Here is a 19,264-nt window from a genome sequence, read left to right as displayed (position 1 = left end):
TGCCAGTGTTTCTTTAAGGAATCCTTCCTAAATGTGGAACAGCCTTTCACTAGGGATGAGCCGCTATCAGCCAGGGCAGGGTACTTCAGGCATATGGAGCAAATCAGTTTCCCTTGGTCAGCAGTGTCATTATTATTATTCCTATCAGTATCAGTTGAATGGCTGGTACTAGCTCTGGGCTCATCTGATTCAACATCCAAATTGGGATCCTCTTTGGAGAGTTTGCTGGGTGGCCCAGGTTCATTCTCAGGTTTGACCAACTTCAATCCAGGAAACTCTGAATACCAGCTGGGAATAACAGTTCTTTGCCTTTTCACCTCATACAGTTTCTTTGAATCCACTGATGAGCTTGATTGGGTTTTCTTTTCCTTCTCTTCCTTGTCTTTATTTTAAAACCAAATTTCTCCAAACCAGACATAATGCCAAAGTTTGTGACTTTAATGTTTATTTTATTTTTTTATTTATTATTCAACCTTCTCAGACGCTGTCTGTATCAATAAGCATCGACACTAGCGCCCCATGCGAGTAATGCGGTAATTAGTCATGTAGTGAAGGACATACCAATAGAACACTGAATATGCACTACGCCAGGGGTGGACAATTATTTTTTCCATAGGGCCACATGAGAAACAGAAAGTTTTGTGGAGGGCCGGACCATAAGGCTGAACTAAATTCTGCATAATATTAATTGTATTTCTTTATATAAAGCAGTAAATAACATTGTTTTTACAAGCTGCTAAGACTGCTAAGAGTGTGGAGAAAACGAGGTTGCCTTACAAAAAATGTCATTTATTCAATCAAATTTCCCAAAACAATGGTTAACAAAATATGAACGTTTGTACCTTTTTTTTTTTTTCCCCCCCCAGTCACATTCACCCCAAAACACAATAAAGACATCACAATATTGTCTTTCTACTCCAAATATCAAGCAAGATATGTCATATTATAATAATGATGCCCACATTTGTAGTCTAATCACCTCATTTGGTGCTTTTCGCCGGAGATCAGCTCCGGCGCCTGCTGGTGACGTCACACTACTGTATGTGATTGGCTGGACCGTTTGAAGGATGACGTACAAGTTTGTGGTTGGTCTGGACAAATTACGGAAGTAGTTATCGCAGGATTAGGTTTCGTGGGATTTCATGTCATGTTCATGTCGCGCACATTGCATTTTTGTTGAACACAACTTCAAAATAAAAGCAATGCACACTCGGTCCGTGCATGAGGTAAAATTAGAAAATACATTTATTTTGTAATTTCTCATTAACCTTACGCGGGCCAGTCAGAATGAACCAAAGGGCCGGATGCGTCCCGCGGGCCGTAAAATGCCCAGGTCTGCACTACGTGATAATTATTAGCAATGGGAAACTGCATTGCGAGCCCGCGATGTGCAAATGTGAATTCCGCTAGTTGTTGAACATCCCGTAATGATAACATGGACGCGGTCTTTCCGAGTCAAACAATCGCAAATCGTGATGGAATTTCATCATAATATGAATGAATAAACATTGTTTTTCACATAAGTTGACATATTTGGGTAGTTGCCCGATCGGGCAAGCATTTGTGAGAGTCTGGTTGTCCGAATCTATTGAATGGTTGCCCCGGGCAATCGGGCTACTGTTAATGTCGAGCCCTGTTTTAGGAACAGCATTTTTTTCCTATAATTTGTAATTCTTCCTCGCTTACTGTGACGAAGCGATCGGACAGCGTTTTGCCAAGTTGCTCGAGGTGGTTATCGAGAAATAATCCGAATCTCTCGACCAGTCAGTGCATGATTTCCTATAATCACCTCCGTATTTTATACTAAACCCTTTTATTTGTTGTTAAATACAGCGATAAAGTGAAACCTTTTGGTAAGCTCATGTATCGCAGAAATCACCTATCTTGTAACTGATAAATTATAACCTCGATTCTTAGTACTAGCCCTCAAACATTGTGTAGTATATCTGGTTTTTGTCACTTTTGGTCCATATTTCTGCAGCACGTCTGCTCTGACCTTTGGCTCATTGTGCACCTTGTGGATCTCGTAAGCAGCTTGCATTCACAACATATTTGGTTTACTTTGGTACACTCGTTTAAAGCTAGACTGCCTTTTGGATTTTTCAAGTGTAGGTCGTAAAAATAATTTTCCCCGGCATGCAATTATTTTTTCTTTAGCGGACCGAAAGCTACTGAATTCGAATCGCAGACTTCCGATTTTATTAGATTTTTTTTTTAAATAGGCCAATTACTGAATTTAAGGCCATGTGGCCCTAAATTCTCTGCTATTTTTTCCTGCTTCACCATGACCCAATTCAAGATACTACATCATGCGTCACATGGTGGGCTTTCCCCGTTCGCGCAAGGCATTATGGGGTACACATTTGAAGCAGGAGAGAAAAATGGAGGACGTGAGCGTGTGAATGAAACGTGAAAGACCGACTACAGTAACGGAAAGCGAGAAGAAAAGACGTTATGTTATATACGAAGGAAAGGAAACCCAGGACCAAACTCCTAAGTATCGGCGGTCAGCGAGCACCTTGGTGTGATCAGCTGTTCGTTTAGCAACAGAATGATGGAACTGTCGGTGCACAGTCAAAGATAAACCTGTAGATGGCAGTAATGCATCACTGTGGATGCCAGTTGCTGTAAAACCCAAAAGATGATGATGATAAACCTGCGCATGCGCACACGGACTTCCTCCGTCTGCTTGACTGCATGAAGCAAGCGATTTCATGCACGTTATTTGCTCTGGAATCCCCTCAAATGAAATAACTTCCAAGCCACCGAATGGACTGATATTTTGTGAGATATTAGAGAAACAAACATGTATCACAGTGTTTCCCACAGACCAGGTAGCAATTTGTGGTGCTCCACTGTGCCGATGAGGGAATCGTGCGCGGTGGTGTCGTGGCGGTCGGTGGAGTCGGTCATTGGGGTGTATGCAAAGTGTTTACAGTGGGCGGTGTTCAAACACACAGTATTTTTCTTCAGAGTCACCTGCTGGGACTATTTTAAAGCTACAAGAAGCATTTGAGATTATTCAGTACAATCTAAATTCTTTTAAGTTCTTTAAGAGAAGACAGCTAAAACAATTTTTCCCAGAACCCTGCCTGGTTTCATTCCTCGACCCAACTTTGCATTACAGGGCAGGCCATTAGTTTGCTGGGCTTGATGTTGGTGGAAAACCTGTCTTTTTAAATTTATGAAAATTACTCACTAAAATTTAAGTTAAAGTTTAGTTTTTTGCCTTTTTGGTGGCAATCTTTCAATCATTCTTTAGTTGACATTCAAGGAATAAATTGCAAAAAACAAGCTGGAGGGTTTTATTTTAAATATTGAACTCAACACTTACCTCAACCAATACTAAAATGAAATAAATAGTATAATGTAACAACAAAATAATAATAAAATAGATAGCATCAACGAGGCATCCCCACGAGTATAACATCATTTTATTTAGGCTAGTGGGAAATCCTTATTTATTGTGAACGTCAAGCCATTATTAATAACTTGCATGAATGCTGAAGCGGGATAAACGGGATAATGCAATAAGGCCGGTTCCTCGCGTCAAGCTGCTACTGTATGCATCAAAATTGGTTTATAGCCTGACTCAGGGATGTCCGTTTCATGTAAGCCAAGAAGGCTATGATGAAGCTCATCACGAGCACGACGTAGGCTACCTTTTAAAATAAGGGGTCGGAAGGCGAATCGGGAAGGCTGCGTTATTTTTAATTAGCCTAACAGGCAGACTTGCAGTCCGGGTATATGCGCAACGGCAGGCCTGTGCACACTAGGGTTATGACTGTGAAAGTGTTTTCAAAATTTCTACTTTCCTGATGTTGCATTTGGTGAACTTTTACTCATATATTACTTTTCTGAAGTAATTTTTATTGGGTCATGCAAAAACCTCCCGCACCCAACATCACCTCACTTTTGATAAATACATGTATATTAAATAAATAAATCATGATTATAAAATAAATTAATTGAAAGATGTGTCAAATAAATTCATTGAAAAATGTGTAATTGTATTAATTAACAACTATAATTATTATTACAACAATTGTTAAGCAATTTATTGTTATATAAAAGTACTTTACACATCTTTCAATGAATTAATTTTATAATCATGATTTTATTTATTTAATATACATTTATTTATTTATCAAAAGTGAGGTGATGTTGGGTGCGGGAGGTTTTTGCATGACCCAATAAAAATAACTTCAAAAAAGTAACATATGAGTAAAAGTTCACCAAATGCAACATCAGGAAAGTAGAAATTTTGAAAACACTTTCACAGTCATAACCCTAGTGTACATGTCTCTCTCTCTCTGTCTGTCTGTCTGTCTGTCTCTCTGTGTGGGTGTGTGCGCACTAGGGCTGTAACGATATGCGTATCGAAATCGCGATACGCAGAGCCACGATCCGTATCGCGATACAAGAAGGCAGAATCGCGGTACACCCTTTCAAACTTCTCAGCCCAAAAACAGAGGCGCTTCCAAACTTCAATTTATGAATACTTTTTATTTAAATTACATTTTAAACTTACTTAAATTACTTTTATTTTTTATATCTATTAGTAAGTCGTTTTTTCGCCGACCTGCGACAATCTTCTGCGAGTCATGCAACGTCCACACTCGCCACTGGCAGAGCATTCATTTCTTTTAAGCGGTTGCCATTCTGGTTGCGACGCGGGGAGCGAATCTGTAAACAAGCAGCTCATTGGCTGGCTAGGTGTGCCACAAGCCAATCACAATCACTTGACCGGAAAGGCATGCAGTGTTGCCAGATTGGGCAGGTTTAGGTGCTTTTTGGCTGGTTTTGAACATATTTTGGGGTGGAAAACATTAGCAATATCTGGCAACACTGAAGGCATGTCTGCTTGGGCGGAAGCCTTCTGCGGCAGTTACATTTTGACACGCGAGCCATGTTTCACCATAAAAATTCCGGAATTTCCATCTGTTTTCCGCGATCACAGAAAATCATTGGCCCAATGAGAGTGAGACAGTTAGAGAGCCCCCCCCCAAAAAAAATCTTAACAGATTTACACGATTTGGAAAAATGACTTTTTCAGAACCGAAAAAAACAGAGCTTCCGGCTCAACAGTATTATTTTGAGAAATAAAACAATCTTTGGATATACATTTGTTCATTTTTGCATACATATTACTCATTCTCTGCAGTGGTCTGAATTATCTGTTATTAAATAGTTAATGTAAGTAAGTAAATGTTAAGTCAAATTTACTACTTTAAAAAAACATTTTTAAAAAAATTGTGGGCGTATCGAATCGTGGGTCAAAAATCGCGATACGAATCGAATCGTGAGTTGGGTGTATCGTTACAGCCCTAGTGCGCACGCGTGAACGAGAAGAAAGAGCACTATGAATGAACGGAATGATGCACAACGGAATTTTTTTTTTTTTTCAAAATCGCGAGTCTGATTGTGTGGCGATAGGAATCCATTGTGTGGCGCAGCGCCACACAGTGGTCTATGTATGGGAAACCCTGATCACAATGACCAAATTTCAGAGGGAACTAAATTTCACCGATTTTATGAAATCGAAAGGCCGTCTAGCTTTAAGAGAAGTTTTGGTCCACACCGAGTGCAGTTAATGTGCTCAGACCAGTCCAAACAAACCATAATAAAGGGGTAACGTAGTAAGGGTTTGATTGAAATAGACTAAACCATACACATGTGAAACCCTCAAAAACAAACCACCATCAAACCAAATCAAGACTCTTGGTCATGAAAAATACTTGTACCTTTCACGATAGCTTGAGCATTACTGCAGTAGTGTCCTGACTACTTACAACAGTGCTACTTAATGATCAGAGCCTCTTTTGTCATGTTAATCTATGAAGTTTTAGTTATTTTGTGTGATTCATTCTTTCTACCAGGTCCTGTATGAGCTCCCGAGCACTCAATGGTGCTTCGACATCCAGTGGTGCCCCAGGAATCCAGCTGTTCTGTCCGCTGCTTCTTTCGATGGCCATATCAGCATCTACTCAATCATGGGAGGCAATAATGATGCTGTAAACAGTGCCCAGGCTGATCAGGTAGCTCTACTGCAACGAGTGGTCACATGATGTTTATCCTCTATAGAGGGCTACCGCATGACGTCACCGCGCCGCGAGATTTTGTTAGGCGCCATGTTGAAAGACCAAGTACATGCACTCACAATATAAAACAAAGTACGAGCGAGAGTAAAGTGACACGATGGCTGATAATTCTGGTTATGTGAGTACATTACCAGCTGCAGAAAGGGCACGGTATGTGGAGAAACTGGCTGTGATAGATGGGTTTGACCCATATGATAAGACTCGCGGCAAGGGAGAATGGAAACATGAGGACCTGACACCAATTCTGCCATCTGTTTGCTACCCAGACATTGTACCGTATTGGCTCGAATATAAGACGGTGTTTTTGTTGTAAAAAATAGCTCTTAAAAAGGGGGGTCGTCTTAAATTCGCGGACTAGACAAAATGCCGGCAAAAACGAAAGTGAAAGTGAGGACAGTGAGAGTGAGCAAAGTGAGGCTGCGGATCTCTGTGCTGAGTAGCTGTAATTTAGCAAACTACCCTTTCCATTGTTTCAGTTGTTTATTATTGTAAACCTTAATGTATTGTTTAATGCATTGTTTAAAATATTTGCACTGTTCTGCAAATTTATTCCATATACCCGTAGGCTATGGGAAGTTAATGCATTGACATTCTGAAGTTTATGAACTTTCAATCTAAACCTGACAAATTTGTTGAATTAATGCAATTTAAATGTTTTAATTTGGCTTGTCTAGTAGCCTGCAGTTTAGCCTCTTTTTTTACTTCTATGAAAAGTGTTCACGGAAATGAGACTGAAATGACCTCTATTTAAATGTGAAAAACAAAAGCCTCTAATTTTAAACAGAATTTTGAAATAAATACGCGTTATATGAATGAACATTTGGTCTTCAAAAAACTTTTTCCCCAAAGATGAACTTGGAAAAGGGGGGGTCGTCTTACATTCAGGGTCGTCTTATATTCGGGCCAATACGGTAAACTATTTGTTGTTTACACCCAGTGCCTACACTCAGTGTTCGAACTATGCCGATATTTTCGGGGGGGGGGGGGTGCTTGCGCTTGTCTCGGAGCGCGGATCTCCAAACACATGAGAAGCCTATCTTGCGCACATATCACGCGGACTCCACACCTCCACGCACGCATCGCGTCTGAAGTCATAACTCATCAGGGGAAATCGTGTCCGCATTGGCATGTTCAAAAAATAACCTCGCGTCAACAATGATACCACACGCAAGGAAAAAAAAAAACAGTCAGGCTACTCAACAACCAACCTGGCAGCAGCAATCGTTGTCATATCGGTTTATTTTATCTTTGATGGAAACACAACACTTCGGATATGCAAATGCTTCCCGTTACACACGATTGCTATGTCAATAAACATGATTTTGCCAATATTTTAGAGACCCCCCAACATTTCCCAAATCATGTTTTCAAGGGATCTTGTCTGTTTCAGGGGATCTCGGATCCCCCGAGTACCCCCGTAGTTCGAACACTGCCTACACTGCTGATGACTTGAAAGCCTACAAAGGGCTACAGGCTTACAATTATGTTAGCGGCTTGGTTCGTGATATTACAGCTGTTATTAAGAATAACCTACACATAGTTATGGCCAAGGTAATCTTGTTGATATTTACCTTTTAATAATATATCTTTTCAGTTGAAAAATTAATACTTTTTGTTACTATTAAGTAGTGCTGTCAAAAATGTCGCGTTATTAACGCGTTAACTTGACTCAATTTTAACGGCGATAATTTTTTTTTTATCGCGAGATTAACGCTCTGTGACATGATGTAGGTTTTTCATAAGCTTTTGAAACTGCCAGGAACTTGGAACAGAGACTTTGCATAGCAGCTAGACTGTAATGCACTGCACCGCACAGCCAGAGTCCTCTGCCCTCCTCCCCCAAAGAACCAGCGCGGGCAGGGCGCGCTAGTAGAGATGGGATTTATGGCTCTTTGATGGGATCCGCATCTTTGTGATCCGTTCTTTGAAAAGAGCCGTTCAAAAGACTGGCTCATTTGGCTCTTTTTAAATATTTATTCAGTTTTAAGAAGACAGCGTCTAAAGAAGCCAGATCCCTCTGAACTGTAAACTCAATGCTATCCCAGAAATCCTTCCTGTAATATGCAAATTTGGCCGCCTCTGATTGGACAGCGCGACGCATCAACAGGCAGAAAGTGTAAAAGTACAAAATGTGTTAAGTGAGCTGAAACAGTAACGATCAGATTCAATGCAATATTTATCAACGAACAACTTAAACTTAATATAATAGTGTACTTTATATTATAATCAAGCAAGTCAAGCCTACCGTCACTGTGTAACCTGTCTCACTTCACTCATGGTTCTTTTGCTAGCCCCGGTGCTCGGCTTAGGTTTCACTTTGCAGTGGCTGTGTCAAGACGTGTTATGCTTTGCAATAAAAAAAACATTGGCACAAAGCAAGCCCATTCACTTTTTTATGCTGATAAGAGAATTGCAATGGTTTTTCATGTGACAAAAATGTGCGATTAAATTGCGATTAATTGCGAGTTAACTATGACAGTTGCGACATTAATCGCGATTAAATATTTTAATCGCTTGACAGCACTACTATTAAGGTATCCATAATTTAGGTTAATTTATCCAAATTATACATATGCATTTGTGATATATGCCTACACAACAACTATGCTTTATTTATATAATAGGAGGGAGAGCAAGCCCCAAACCATCCTTTATTATTATTATTATTATTATTATTATTATTATTATTATTAAATTGTAGAAGTCTGGGAGGCTTGCTGCTCATACAGTTATCAACTTGGAGCCAATTTAGCATGTTTTAAATCTGAATTTCTTGCGTTTGCTTACCTCAAAGTGTCCGCAGATCATGCACAGACTTATCCATTATATCCAGTTTTTTGCCAAGTCTCACACAGGTTTCTTTCAAGTCTACTGTTGGGCCAATAAATCATAAATAAAACAGCTCAGATTTGTTTAAGTCGTTTGCCACTCCACTTTATTCTCGTGGGTTCACATACCGCTGCCGTTATTTCCCCCTAATCACGAGTTTGTTGGTCTTCCAATATGGCGCAGGGTCTGTTTACTTCTGGTTTCGGGTGACGTCAGTGAAAGGGGTCTATATCACATTTTCATGATCTGATGATTTGGATTTACAGATAAGTTCTTCATTTGCCAACATGGATCCCTTTGGCACAGGCCAAACGTTGCCCCCGCTACAGCTGCCTCAGTCCACCAGTGCGAACAGCACCGTCACACCACTGAAGAAACCACCCAAATGGATCAGTAGACCAGTGGGGGCTTCCTTCGCTGTAAGTTTTATTCGAATCCATCACAGAGCTGAAAGTTTTGCGTATTTATTGGTAATTATTTGTGCTACTTTGGTGTAGTCTCTAACCAGTTTCGTTTTCTTTTCATCATCTGTCAGTTTGGTGGTAAACTTGTCTCATTGGAAAACGTCAAAGCAACGCCTCAGCAGCCCATGGCCCACGTCGTCCACGTTAGCCAGGTTGTCACTGATACAGAGTTTTTGGATCGCTCAAACCAACTTCAGGCCACTCTCACTGCTGGAAGCTTTGTGGAATTTTGCCAGAGAAAGATCGAAGCGACACAGAACGAGTTTGAGAAGACTATTTGGGCTTTCCTGAAGGTAAGATATTGGATATATGCAGTCAGATGGTTCTAGCTGGAAGTAGAGTCATGCTTATTAGAAGAGAGAGCCATATTCAAGCTTTCATCGTACATGATTTGTGGTACACACCATTCGGGGCGAGTCAGAGGGATTAATTAATTAATTAATTAATGCCTGTAATCCTCAGGTCCACTTTGAAGATGATGCCCGGGGCAAATACTTGGAACTTCTGGGATACAAGAAGGAGGAGTTGGCACTTAAGGTGTTTCTTATGCATCCTTATAACATCATTGAATAGAGTTCATATAATCATCAGCGCTCTTTTTAAAGATCAAGTAAAGTCAGGAGGAGAGTTGTGGCATTTTTATTCATTTATTTGGCTTGTTGTTATAGACCAGGGGTCACCAAACTTTTTTCTCTGGGGGCCACATTGTTGTTCCTGACTGTGATGGGGGGCCGGGGTCGGGTCAGCTATATAACATAGAATTGTATGACCCAGACAAATACTGTATGACCACCAGCAGGCCTCATTGTGTCGTAGAGATTACTAGCCTGGCACAGCCATCCCCACTACTATATCCACACTACTATATCAACACTTGATTCCTGGCACATATTTGTTTATCTTTACTAGTGGTTTGCAAAAGCAGTAATCGAGTCTTCACACTTTGTTTTAATTTGAAATACCACAGATATTCCATTTATTTATTTTCTAATAAAAATAACATCAAAGCTGTCAAGGTAAGAAACATCTGCCTAGTTGAGGTGATTGACACTGGCAAAGGTGAGTGAAAAATTATAAATTGTAGGTAGGCCTGTTGATATTATTAATAATATTAATAATACTTGTGTGCAGCATTTAATAAAGGTCAAATAAATAGGCCTATAAAATAAATACATTTTAAAAAACAGTGAAATTATAATAATTAGATCAATAGATCACAGCAGTTGTGCTGTGTCCTGCACGTCATTGCTCTCATCCATGGCCAAAGCAAAAAACTCGAATTCTGACGCTTTCTCATTCAGCTGGTCATACACGTTGTCCTCCAAATCTTCGGTTCGCCTGGTCATAGTACGTGCGGAGAGGCTCACCGCGTTGAGCGCATCCTTCTTGTCGGGACACACCTCCTCGGCCACAGCAAGCATGCATACTTTAACAAAGTCCCCATCAGTAAACGGCTTTCCATGGGTAGCTAGTAGGTGAGCTACCTTATAGCTAGCTCGGACAGCAGCCTGGTTGATCTGGGTTTGGCGAAGGAATACATTCTGTTGTGCAGCCAGTCCGCATTTCATCCTCCGAATCCTGTCTTCTCTTGTTTGCCCTCGCAAACTAGCACACTTTTTGTGGCGGGTTTCGTAGTGACGACACAGATTATATTCTTTGAAAACCGACACACTTTCTTTACATACAAGACAAACTGTACCGTCCTTACACTGAACGAAAAAATAATCGGTGGTCCACTGTTCTTTAAAAACTCTGCGCACTCTGTCAGCTTTTCGCTGACCGCTAGCCATTTTGCTGTCCTGAACACTGACAGTTCTCTGCGCGTGCGCTGCCTGTCACTGCTTGATCGCGAGCAAATGACGAAAATTCGGAAAATATGAATAGCTCATTTTATAACTAAATATCAATTTTAATTGATAAAATCAACAAAATACAAGATGCAGACATGTTATTATTTGCCAAAAAGCAATTTAAAAAAATAGGCCATGACCACTTTTGGGGATTGCCTCATAGGGCCGGTTCAAGTGGTGGGGGGCAGAGGGGCTGGGGGCCGGTCAAAGGGGGGTGGCGGGCCGGAGTCGGCCCACGGGCCGTAGTTTGATGACCCCTGTTATAGACAAAGTATTAATCAGACAAAATGAGTGTTAATTCTGAGAAGCAGTTATACTTTTTATAATATCTTTTTTTTTTTTTTTTTTTTTTTTTTTTTTTTAGTTCTATCTATCGCCCAGAACAAAACTCAGCTCCTCAAAAGTGGCTATGTACACAATAAGATGGTTTCTGGTTGTGTGGTTTTTTTGTTTTTTTTTTTTTTTTGGGCACAGAACTTCAGTTGATGGTCAATGTTTGACGGAGTTTTACTTGACCTACTTCTGGATTCGGCACACCACAAAATAAACCTATAAAAAAGAAAAGGGAAACAAAATGTGAATTAACAATAGCCATAAGGAGTTTAAGAAAACATGTCCAGCGGATTTATTCTCAAACTTTTATTTTAAGTAAAAGCAGTTGCAGATTTCAAAAATCAAACTTTCGTATTCAGAGATCAAATAGTGTTCGAGGGGGGAAAAATTTTTTTTCTTTAAAGCAGATACGCAGAGCCTTTCGTTTATAAATGCTTTGAGACCTCAAGAATGGCACAGGAATAGTTTTAAGCGTTAACAATAAATCAATATAGTAATTTTTACGATTAAAATGATTCATATAGGTAGCGGTCTGAGTGAATGACCTTGACGTCTGTGACGTCACAGCAGGAAGTCTATCAGTCTCATCGCCATTTCCGCTATACTAAAACACAGAGCTGACTGCAACTCCGATCCTCCATTTTGAGCTAATTTATCGCCGTGCCACGTAGATGTGTTGCTGGCGGGTGCAGCAACACGACAGAAGGTGGATTTACGTTGCATTCATGGCCCAAGAATGTTCAAACTGCAAAGATTTGGACGCGTTTTGCGAGAAATTCACGGGCACATTGGGCGGCTATGAAGTGGTCTTTCCTCTGCTCTGCACATTTTACTGAAGACTCGTACGAGACCTTATTTCTAAACTGGATATTGCTGCCATCTCGCCCTTATGTGGAAGAAGTGAATGAACAGAGAACTGAACGAACAATTGAAAGTCGGATTGTTTCAAAACGATCGGCCTTCAAGAAGCGAGAACACAGACGGGTAAGCTCCAACACGTTGTTTACCTGCATTTAGATTAATACATGTAACTTGTATTGTGTGTTTAAATTACCGGTATAAGATTATTTAATTTGCTTCAGAATGTGATTGTCTCAGTTCATCTGATTATTTAATTCGCCTTTTACGGTTTATCAGTGAAAATGCATGCATGTACAGTATGTTGCATAAATTATAACACCTATCCTGTTTTAATGAGAGTCAACCTACAATTAATGAAGTCAAATCAGTCTTAGTTGAGCAAGTCGGTAACGATATTTCTTACTTTCACCTTAAATTTGTATTTATATGACTTTGGTCTATAGCTGTCAAAGGCCTCGGCCTTAAAACTGGTTACCGCTGTGACGTCACGCACTCGGGGCTGGCTGGCTCAGCGGGGCAGCTCGAATACCAACTTTACAGTCGATTTTAACTCTCAAATATATTTTTTTAAATTCCCATTTATGCAGCATACAAGAGTCAAGGATGGAGACACTATCCACTCAGAAATGTATTTAAAAATAAAGGTTCTGCGTATTTGCTTTAAAGTGCATATTCTGGACCAATTTCGTTTTTTTTTTTATATGAAAGAGTGTCCCTTTACACACTCATCCAGAAGGGTAATTTTGCACAAGGCCGTCTGTCTACAGCAGAAAAAAAATAAAATAAAACGCGTCTGGAAAAATCCCAAGGGAGTCTGGAGCCAGATTCGTGACGTTACCTGCGGAAGCGCCAGCAGGCTGCGCGAGCTTTGCACGGTTTCAGTGCACAGCCTGTGTACACCAAGCGCTCCCGTTTCTCTCTCATTGTCCGGTCTTTTGGAAAACGATGAGTACTAATCCCATCAAGATTGGTGTTGCTACACCCTCCTACGATATATCTGTTAACCATTTTAATAATTATATGATAACGTTGAAGAAATTTGCAGAAAACCACCAGGTCGTTTTCTCATAAACAAACCAACGCTGACGTAGGATTCAGAGGGAGGCGTCCCGCACGCGACGTCACGAAAATCAATGTTTGCCGGGAAATCCAAATGCCAAGTTTTTTCAGAGGCGGACCAATTCACCTCAAATGGCTTGATTTGATTTCAACTGAATTTTTCTGGTATTGAGCAAGGTAAAAAAAATTGCACAAAATGCAGAATGTGACAGATATTTGACCAAAGTTTAATATCAAATAGGAGAATTACATTGATCTTGCTCCTGAATTTACCCGTCCTGTGATATGCACTTTAAAATGCCAGCTGAATTTGACGTATGCGATGAGGTCATGTAGCGGTTGCTTGGAGCAACTTGGCTGTTTATATTCTTTGTTTGCATCGTAGTTTTGCAAGTATTTTTACCGAATTTATCACTTTTTGAATAAGTATGCCTCATTTGTGTAGCATATAAATGCCACAATGATGCGAAAAAGAATGCGTTTCCACAGAGAAAATGCGAAGTGCTCAGCTGTGACAGTGTCACCAAGAGAAACCGGATCAGATACGAGACCTCATGCTGCAAATGTTTATTTATTTGGATTTTAAACCTGATCTACAGAAAGTGTGCGCGCCTGCGTGCTCTACAATCTTGGTTTAAAATGGCTCAACTCGCTGGAGGGATCCTTTTAAGAAGTTATATATTAAGACATACTGTATAACTTGCAGGTAAGGTAGCCGACAATTAAACCCGCTCCCCTACTACAGCCTGGCCTCTAAGGTGGTGTTTACATTAGACCGTATCCGTCTCGTTTTCGTCGCGGATGCACTGTCCGTGCACATTAAAACGCCGGGAAACGACTCCACAGGCGGAACAACTTGAATCTGCCAGGCCCCACGTATTCAACCCAGTTCGTATCTGATCTGGTGCTGTGTAAACATTGAGGAACGAGGAAACGCAGTGCTGAGCTCTAGCTGACGTCGTCACTTCGACAACGTCACTGTGACATCCACCTTCCTGATTCGCTGGCGTTGGGATCACACACACAGCGGCTCAGTCCCGAATCACTGCTCGTGCGCTTCACTCGCGCGCTCTGTGAGCTGCTCAGGGCCGGAGTGCGCACCCTCCAGAGGGCACTCGCTGTTCAGGGCGGAGTGATTTGGAGCACAGGAGGAAGCGCTGAGCCGCACTGGGGTTTATTTACACGTTTCAACTTATTTACCTCCTTCAGGCGCTTAAACTCAGTGAGAACATGAACATCACAGCCAGGTGTGTTTATCTGCTGGAGAAGGTGTTCGCTTGCCATCCTTCCACTTGCAAGTGGTGAGTGACTTGCGCATGCCCGATATGCACTGGGATCATGTGACGTGCCGTCTAATTAGTCATGTGATTAGCGTATCCGTGTATTGGCATTGCTGTGTGCACGCGAATCGTTTTAAAAACGTTAATCTGATGATCCGCTGATACGGTCTAATGTAAACCCCACCTGAAACTATATCACTAGTGTGGGTTAATGTGTTTGTATTGCCCTGTTGATGTGCAATGTTTTTGTATAACGTTACACTCTGGAGTGTTATTTTGCTTATATCACAACGATTTACCAACAATTAGTGTTTAACTAATTAATGAATGATACGTCGTACACTACCGTTCAAAAGTTTGGGGTCACTTTGAAACGTCCTTGTTTTTGAAAGAAAAGCACTGTTCTTTTCAATGAAGATCACTTTAAACTAATCAGAAATACACTCTATACCAGTGGTCACCAACCTTTTTATGCCCGAGATCCCTAACCTCTGCCTAGATGGCAAGCAAGATCTACCCCTTGAAGCGTTGACAGAAAAAGAAATCCAGACTAGACTGTTTCAAGTTGAGGCTTTTTCATCTCATCTCATTATCTCTAGCCGCTTTATCCTTCTACAGGGTCGCAGGCAAGCTGGAGCCTATCCCAGCTGACTACGGGCGAAAGGCGGGGCACACCCTGGACAAGTCGCCAGGTCATCACAGGGCTGACACATAGACACAGACAACCATTCACACTCACATTCACACCTACGGTCAATTTAGAGTCACCAGTTAACCTAATCTGCATGTCTTTGGACTGTGGGGGAAACCGGAGCACCCGGAGGAAACCCACGCGGACACGGGGAGAACATGCAAACTCCACACAGAAAGTCCCTCGCCGGCCACGGGGCTCGAACCCAGGACCTTCTTGCTGTGAGGCGACAGCGCTAACCACTACACCACCGTGCCGCCGTTGAGGCTTTTTATTTGGCCTAATTTTAACTGAATAAGATTTAAGACCCTGGTCCAACTTTTTAATTTCTTGTGAGAGCTGACGAAATGACATAGGCCAAGTTTACATTAGACCGTATCTGTCTCGTTTTCTTCGCGGATGCACTGTCCGTTTACATTAAAACGCCGGGAAACGGGAATCCGCCAGGGTCCACGTATTCAATCTGGATCGTGTCTGGTCCGGTGCTGTGTAAACATTGAGGATACGCAGATACGCTGTGCTGAGCTCTAGCTGGCGTCGTCATTGGACAACGTCACTGTGACATCCACCTTCCTGATTCGCTGGCGTTGGTCATGTGACGCGACTGCTGAAAAACGGCGCGGACTTCCGCCTTGTATCACCTTTCATTAAAGAGTATAAAAGTATGAAAATACTGCAAATACTGATGCAAATACTGCCCATTGTGTAGTTATGATTGTCTTTAGGCTTGCCATCCTTCCACTTGCAAGTGGTAAGTGATATGCGCTGGGATCACACACACAGCGGCTCAGTCCCGAATCACTGCTCGTGCGCTATACTCGCGCACTCTGAGCTGCGCAGGGCCGGACTGCGCACCCTCCAGAGGGCACTCGCTGTTCAGGGCGGAGTGATTTGGAGCGCAGGATGCCTGCGGAGCCGAGCGTATCCGTGTATTGGTGTTGCTATGTGCACGCGAATCGTGTATTGGTGTTGCTGTGTGCACGCTAATCGTTTTTAAAATGTTAATCTGATGATCCGCTGATACGGTCTAATGTAAACCCCAGCTTAATTTCAGTACAACATACAATGGAAATTAACTATACACAAAAAATATATAGGCCTATATCTGTAGTGAGCAGAATGAATGAACCACCAATGACTCAGATTGTTATTAATATCAACTAGTAATATTGTAATGAGAAAGCTGAACTGTTAACATCAGCTGCACTGTCTTGTTTGTATTGTAACGCTAAATTAATTAATTTCACAGCAACATAAAATGGAAATTGTCAACTGAAATTACAACACAACAGTGATGATATATCACAAATTGTAACTTGAGTGACAAAATAACTTCAATTCAACATGAACTGATTTTCTTTAACCATGCATACACAATAAAGACAAATATGAACTTGCAGTGATGCTACTACCAATGACTGCTGTCATGCTACAGAGGTTACAGTTCATCACGCAACTCAAGTCAGTGTGATGGCTGTGACTGAACACGGTCAGTGAGTGCCTTATAGTTAGGTTCATATCACGTATTATATTAGGGCAGGAACAAGCAGTAGTAACATCCATGACCTTGCGCTTAAAGCTCGACAAAGGACAAACTTGACAGCAAGCTAATTAGCATGTTGGCGGCTACAGTCGGTACTCGGCACGTTAAAAGTGGGTCAGCGTTGTAACAATATAACGTGACTGTACAAGCAATGCTTATTTAACGGTAACAAACTTAAGCCCTATATGTTGAAATTCCTCTCTTATTCGCTCGTTAATTTATCACACAGTCTTACCTCAGCCAACTTTTTCCCTCCTTCTGTGAAAATTCAACGTCTCAGACGCAGACACAAGTGGGCGAGGGATGCGTTTGATTAAGTCTCCTGATTGGCTGGTGATAGATTGGTGGGCGGGGGATGCGTTTGATTAAGTCTCCTGATTGGCTGGTGATAGATTGGCGTCATTATAGCGCGTCGGAGCGGTTCATGCCAGGCTCGAGTCCGATCCACCACTCCGCGGAAACACTTCAAGAGCTACAGTAACACTGACAGCCAGGTTATATCCTCACGGTTTTATAGGCAATATCATGCTTCCTTTTGTAAAGGGGCGGCAGAAATTAAACGAGGGCGGGAATCACAGAAAGGGGGGCGGCCCGCACCTCTAAAACCCCTCGTGGAGAACCCTGAACTGTATTGCGAGGCTATCACCATGGTGACGACGCTCAGAGACGTAAGACGTAAGCAGCAGGAGTTTAAAAAAAAAAAAGAACCCTGCGACACAGAGGGGGAAAGCTGTAGTGGGCCTATCGGAAGACATGTAATATGAACGGCAATCAGATATACTGCAGTGTATTTCTGTATAATCTTCCAATTTCTTTCCTCATCCCCCAAGATCGACTGGGAAAGCCTCCGAGATCGACCAGTCGATCGCGATCGACGGGTTGGTGACCTCTGCTCTATACATTGCTAATGTGATAAATGACTATTCTAGCTGCAAATGTCTGGTTTTTGGTGCAATATCTCCATAGGTGTATAGAGGCCCATTTCCAGCAACTCTCACTCCAGTGTTCTAATGGTACAATGTGTTTGCTCATTGCCTCAGAAGGCTAATGGAGGATTAGAAAACCCTTGTACAATCATGTTAGCACAGCTGAAAACAGTTGAGCTCTTTAGAGAAGCTATAAAACTGACCTTCCTTTGAGCAGATTGAGAGGCTGTCCACACGGCAACGGGTTCAGGTGAATCTGATAAAATTGTTTATCGTTTTGGCCTGGCGTCCACACGGCACTGGCGTTTTGGGTGCCCTAAAACGATATTTTTTGAGAACGGGTTCCAGAGTGGAAAAATCTGGCAACGGTGCCGTTGCGAAGTCGCCTGGATGAGTAGAACGGATTTGTTTACCATGACGTCACAACCACATGACTAGAACAAGCAGCACTCTCGCTGTTTTGTATGAACCACTGCATTGCACTTTTGTATACAGCTTTTCTTTTAAATAAACAAGTAACTGAACCATTTCTTGAAATTTTTTTTTTATTGGATAAGACTGCTTTTCAAAATGTTCACACACAATCTAAAAAGTTATATAAATTATATAAAAATGCTTTTCAAAGTGTTCACACACGATAAGAAAATTAAGTTATATAAAACTATGCACACTAGTAAAACTAATTTGTACACACAGAAGGCACGATTTCCTCGCGTAGTCGCAGCCATCTTCTTGTTGTTGTGTGTTTGTTCCCGAGTGCTTCACGCCGGGTAGAAGAAGGGGTTTATGCGCTTGCGTCCTACTTCTTCTATTCAGGGATGTGATTTTTCCGCGAATTCGCGGAATTCTGCTTTTTTTCACCTCAAAACTTGGAGAAAAATTTTTTTTCCGGTTTTTCCCTCATCCACATTCGTATCCTATTCGTTCCGACTTTGTTTGAAAGATGGTAGCCTCGGATTTGCATCTTTACGTCTCGATCACGGAGGCTGCCATCTTTCAACTCTTTGTTTGAAGCGAGCTTACGTACAGCTATCTAACAAGCGCGTTCATTGGTTGTTACAGAGCGATGAGCCAATCACGTACCTCGTTTCATGTCAATGACGTAATTGCGTAAATGACGTAATTACGTCATTGAGATGAAACGAGGTACGTGATTGGCTCATCGCTCTGTAACAACCAATGAACGCGCTTGTTAGATAGCTGTACGTAAGCTCGCTTCAAACAAAGAGTTGAAAGATGGCAGCCTCCGTGATCGAGCGTAAAGATGCAAATCGAGTTAAAGAAATCGACAGAATAGTGAAAAAAAAGTTCCGCTAGGAATGGTTGG

General features: G+C 41.6%; 1 protein-coding gene across 7 annotated transcripts in view; it reads left to right on the top strand.

Annotated features, from left to right (window-relative positions):
- The window catches only part of sec31a (SEC31 homolog A, COPII coat complex component), a 103,956-nt gene that overhangs the window by 33,605 nt on the left and 51,087 nt on the right, over positions 1-19,264 (top strand). For all 7 annotated transcript variants that reach the window (XM_060908299.1, XM_060908300.1, XM_060908298.1 and 4 more), the window contains exons 9-12: positions 5,880-6,038; positions 9,197-9,349; positions 9,466-9,687; positions 9,857-9,931. In XM_060908299.1, coding sequence (XP_060764282.1) covers positions 5,880-6,038; positions 9,197-9,349; positions 9,466-9,687; positions 9,857-9,931 — 609 coding nt within the window. The remainder of the gene's footprint in view (positions 1-5,879; positions 6,039-9,196; positions 9,350-9,465; positions 9,688-9,856; positions 9,932-19,264) is intronic.

The sequence above is a fragment of the Neoarius graeffei genome, chromosome 25, assembly GCF_027579695.1.
Source record: "Neoarius graeffei isolate fNeoGra1 chromosome 25, fNeoGra1.pri, whole genome shotgun sequence".
In the NCBI taxonomy this organism is placed as follows: Eukaryota; Metazoa; Chordata; class Actinopteri; order Siluriformes; family Ariidae; genus Neoarius; species Neoarius graeffei.
Note: the sequence above shows the minus strand (reverse complement) of the source record. Positions and strands in the feature narration are given on the sequence as shown.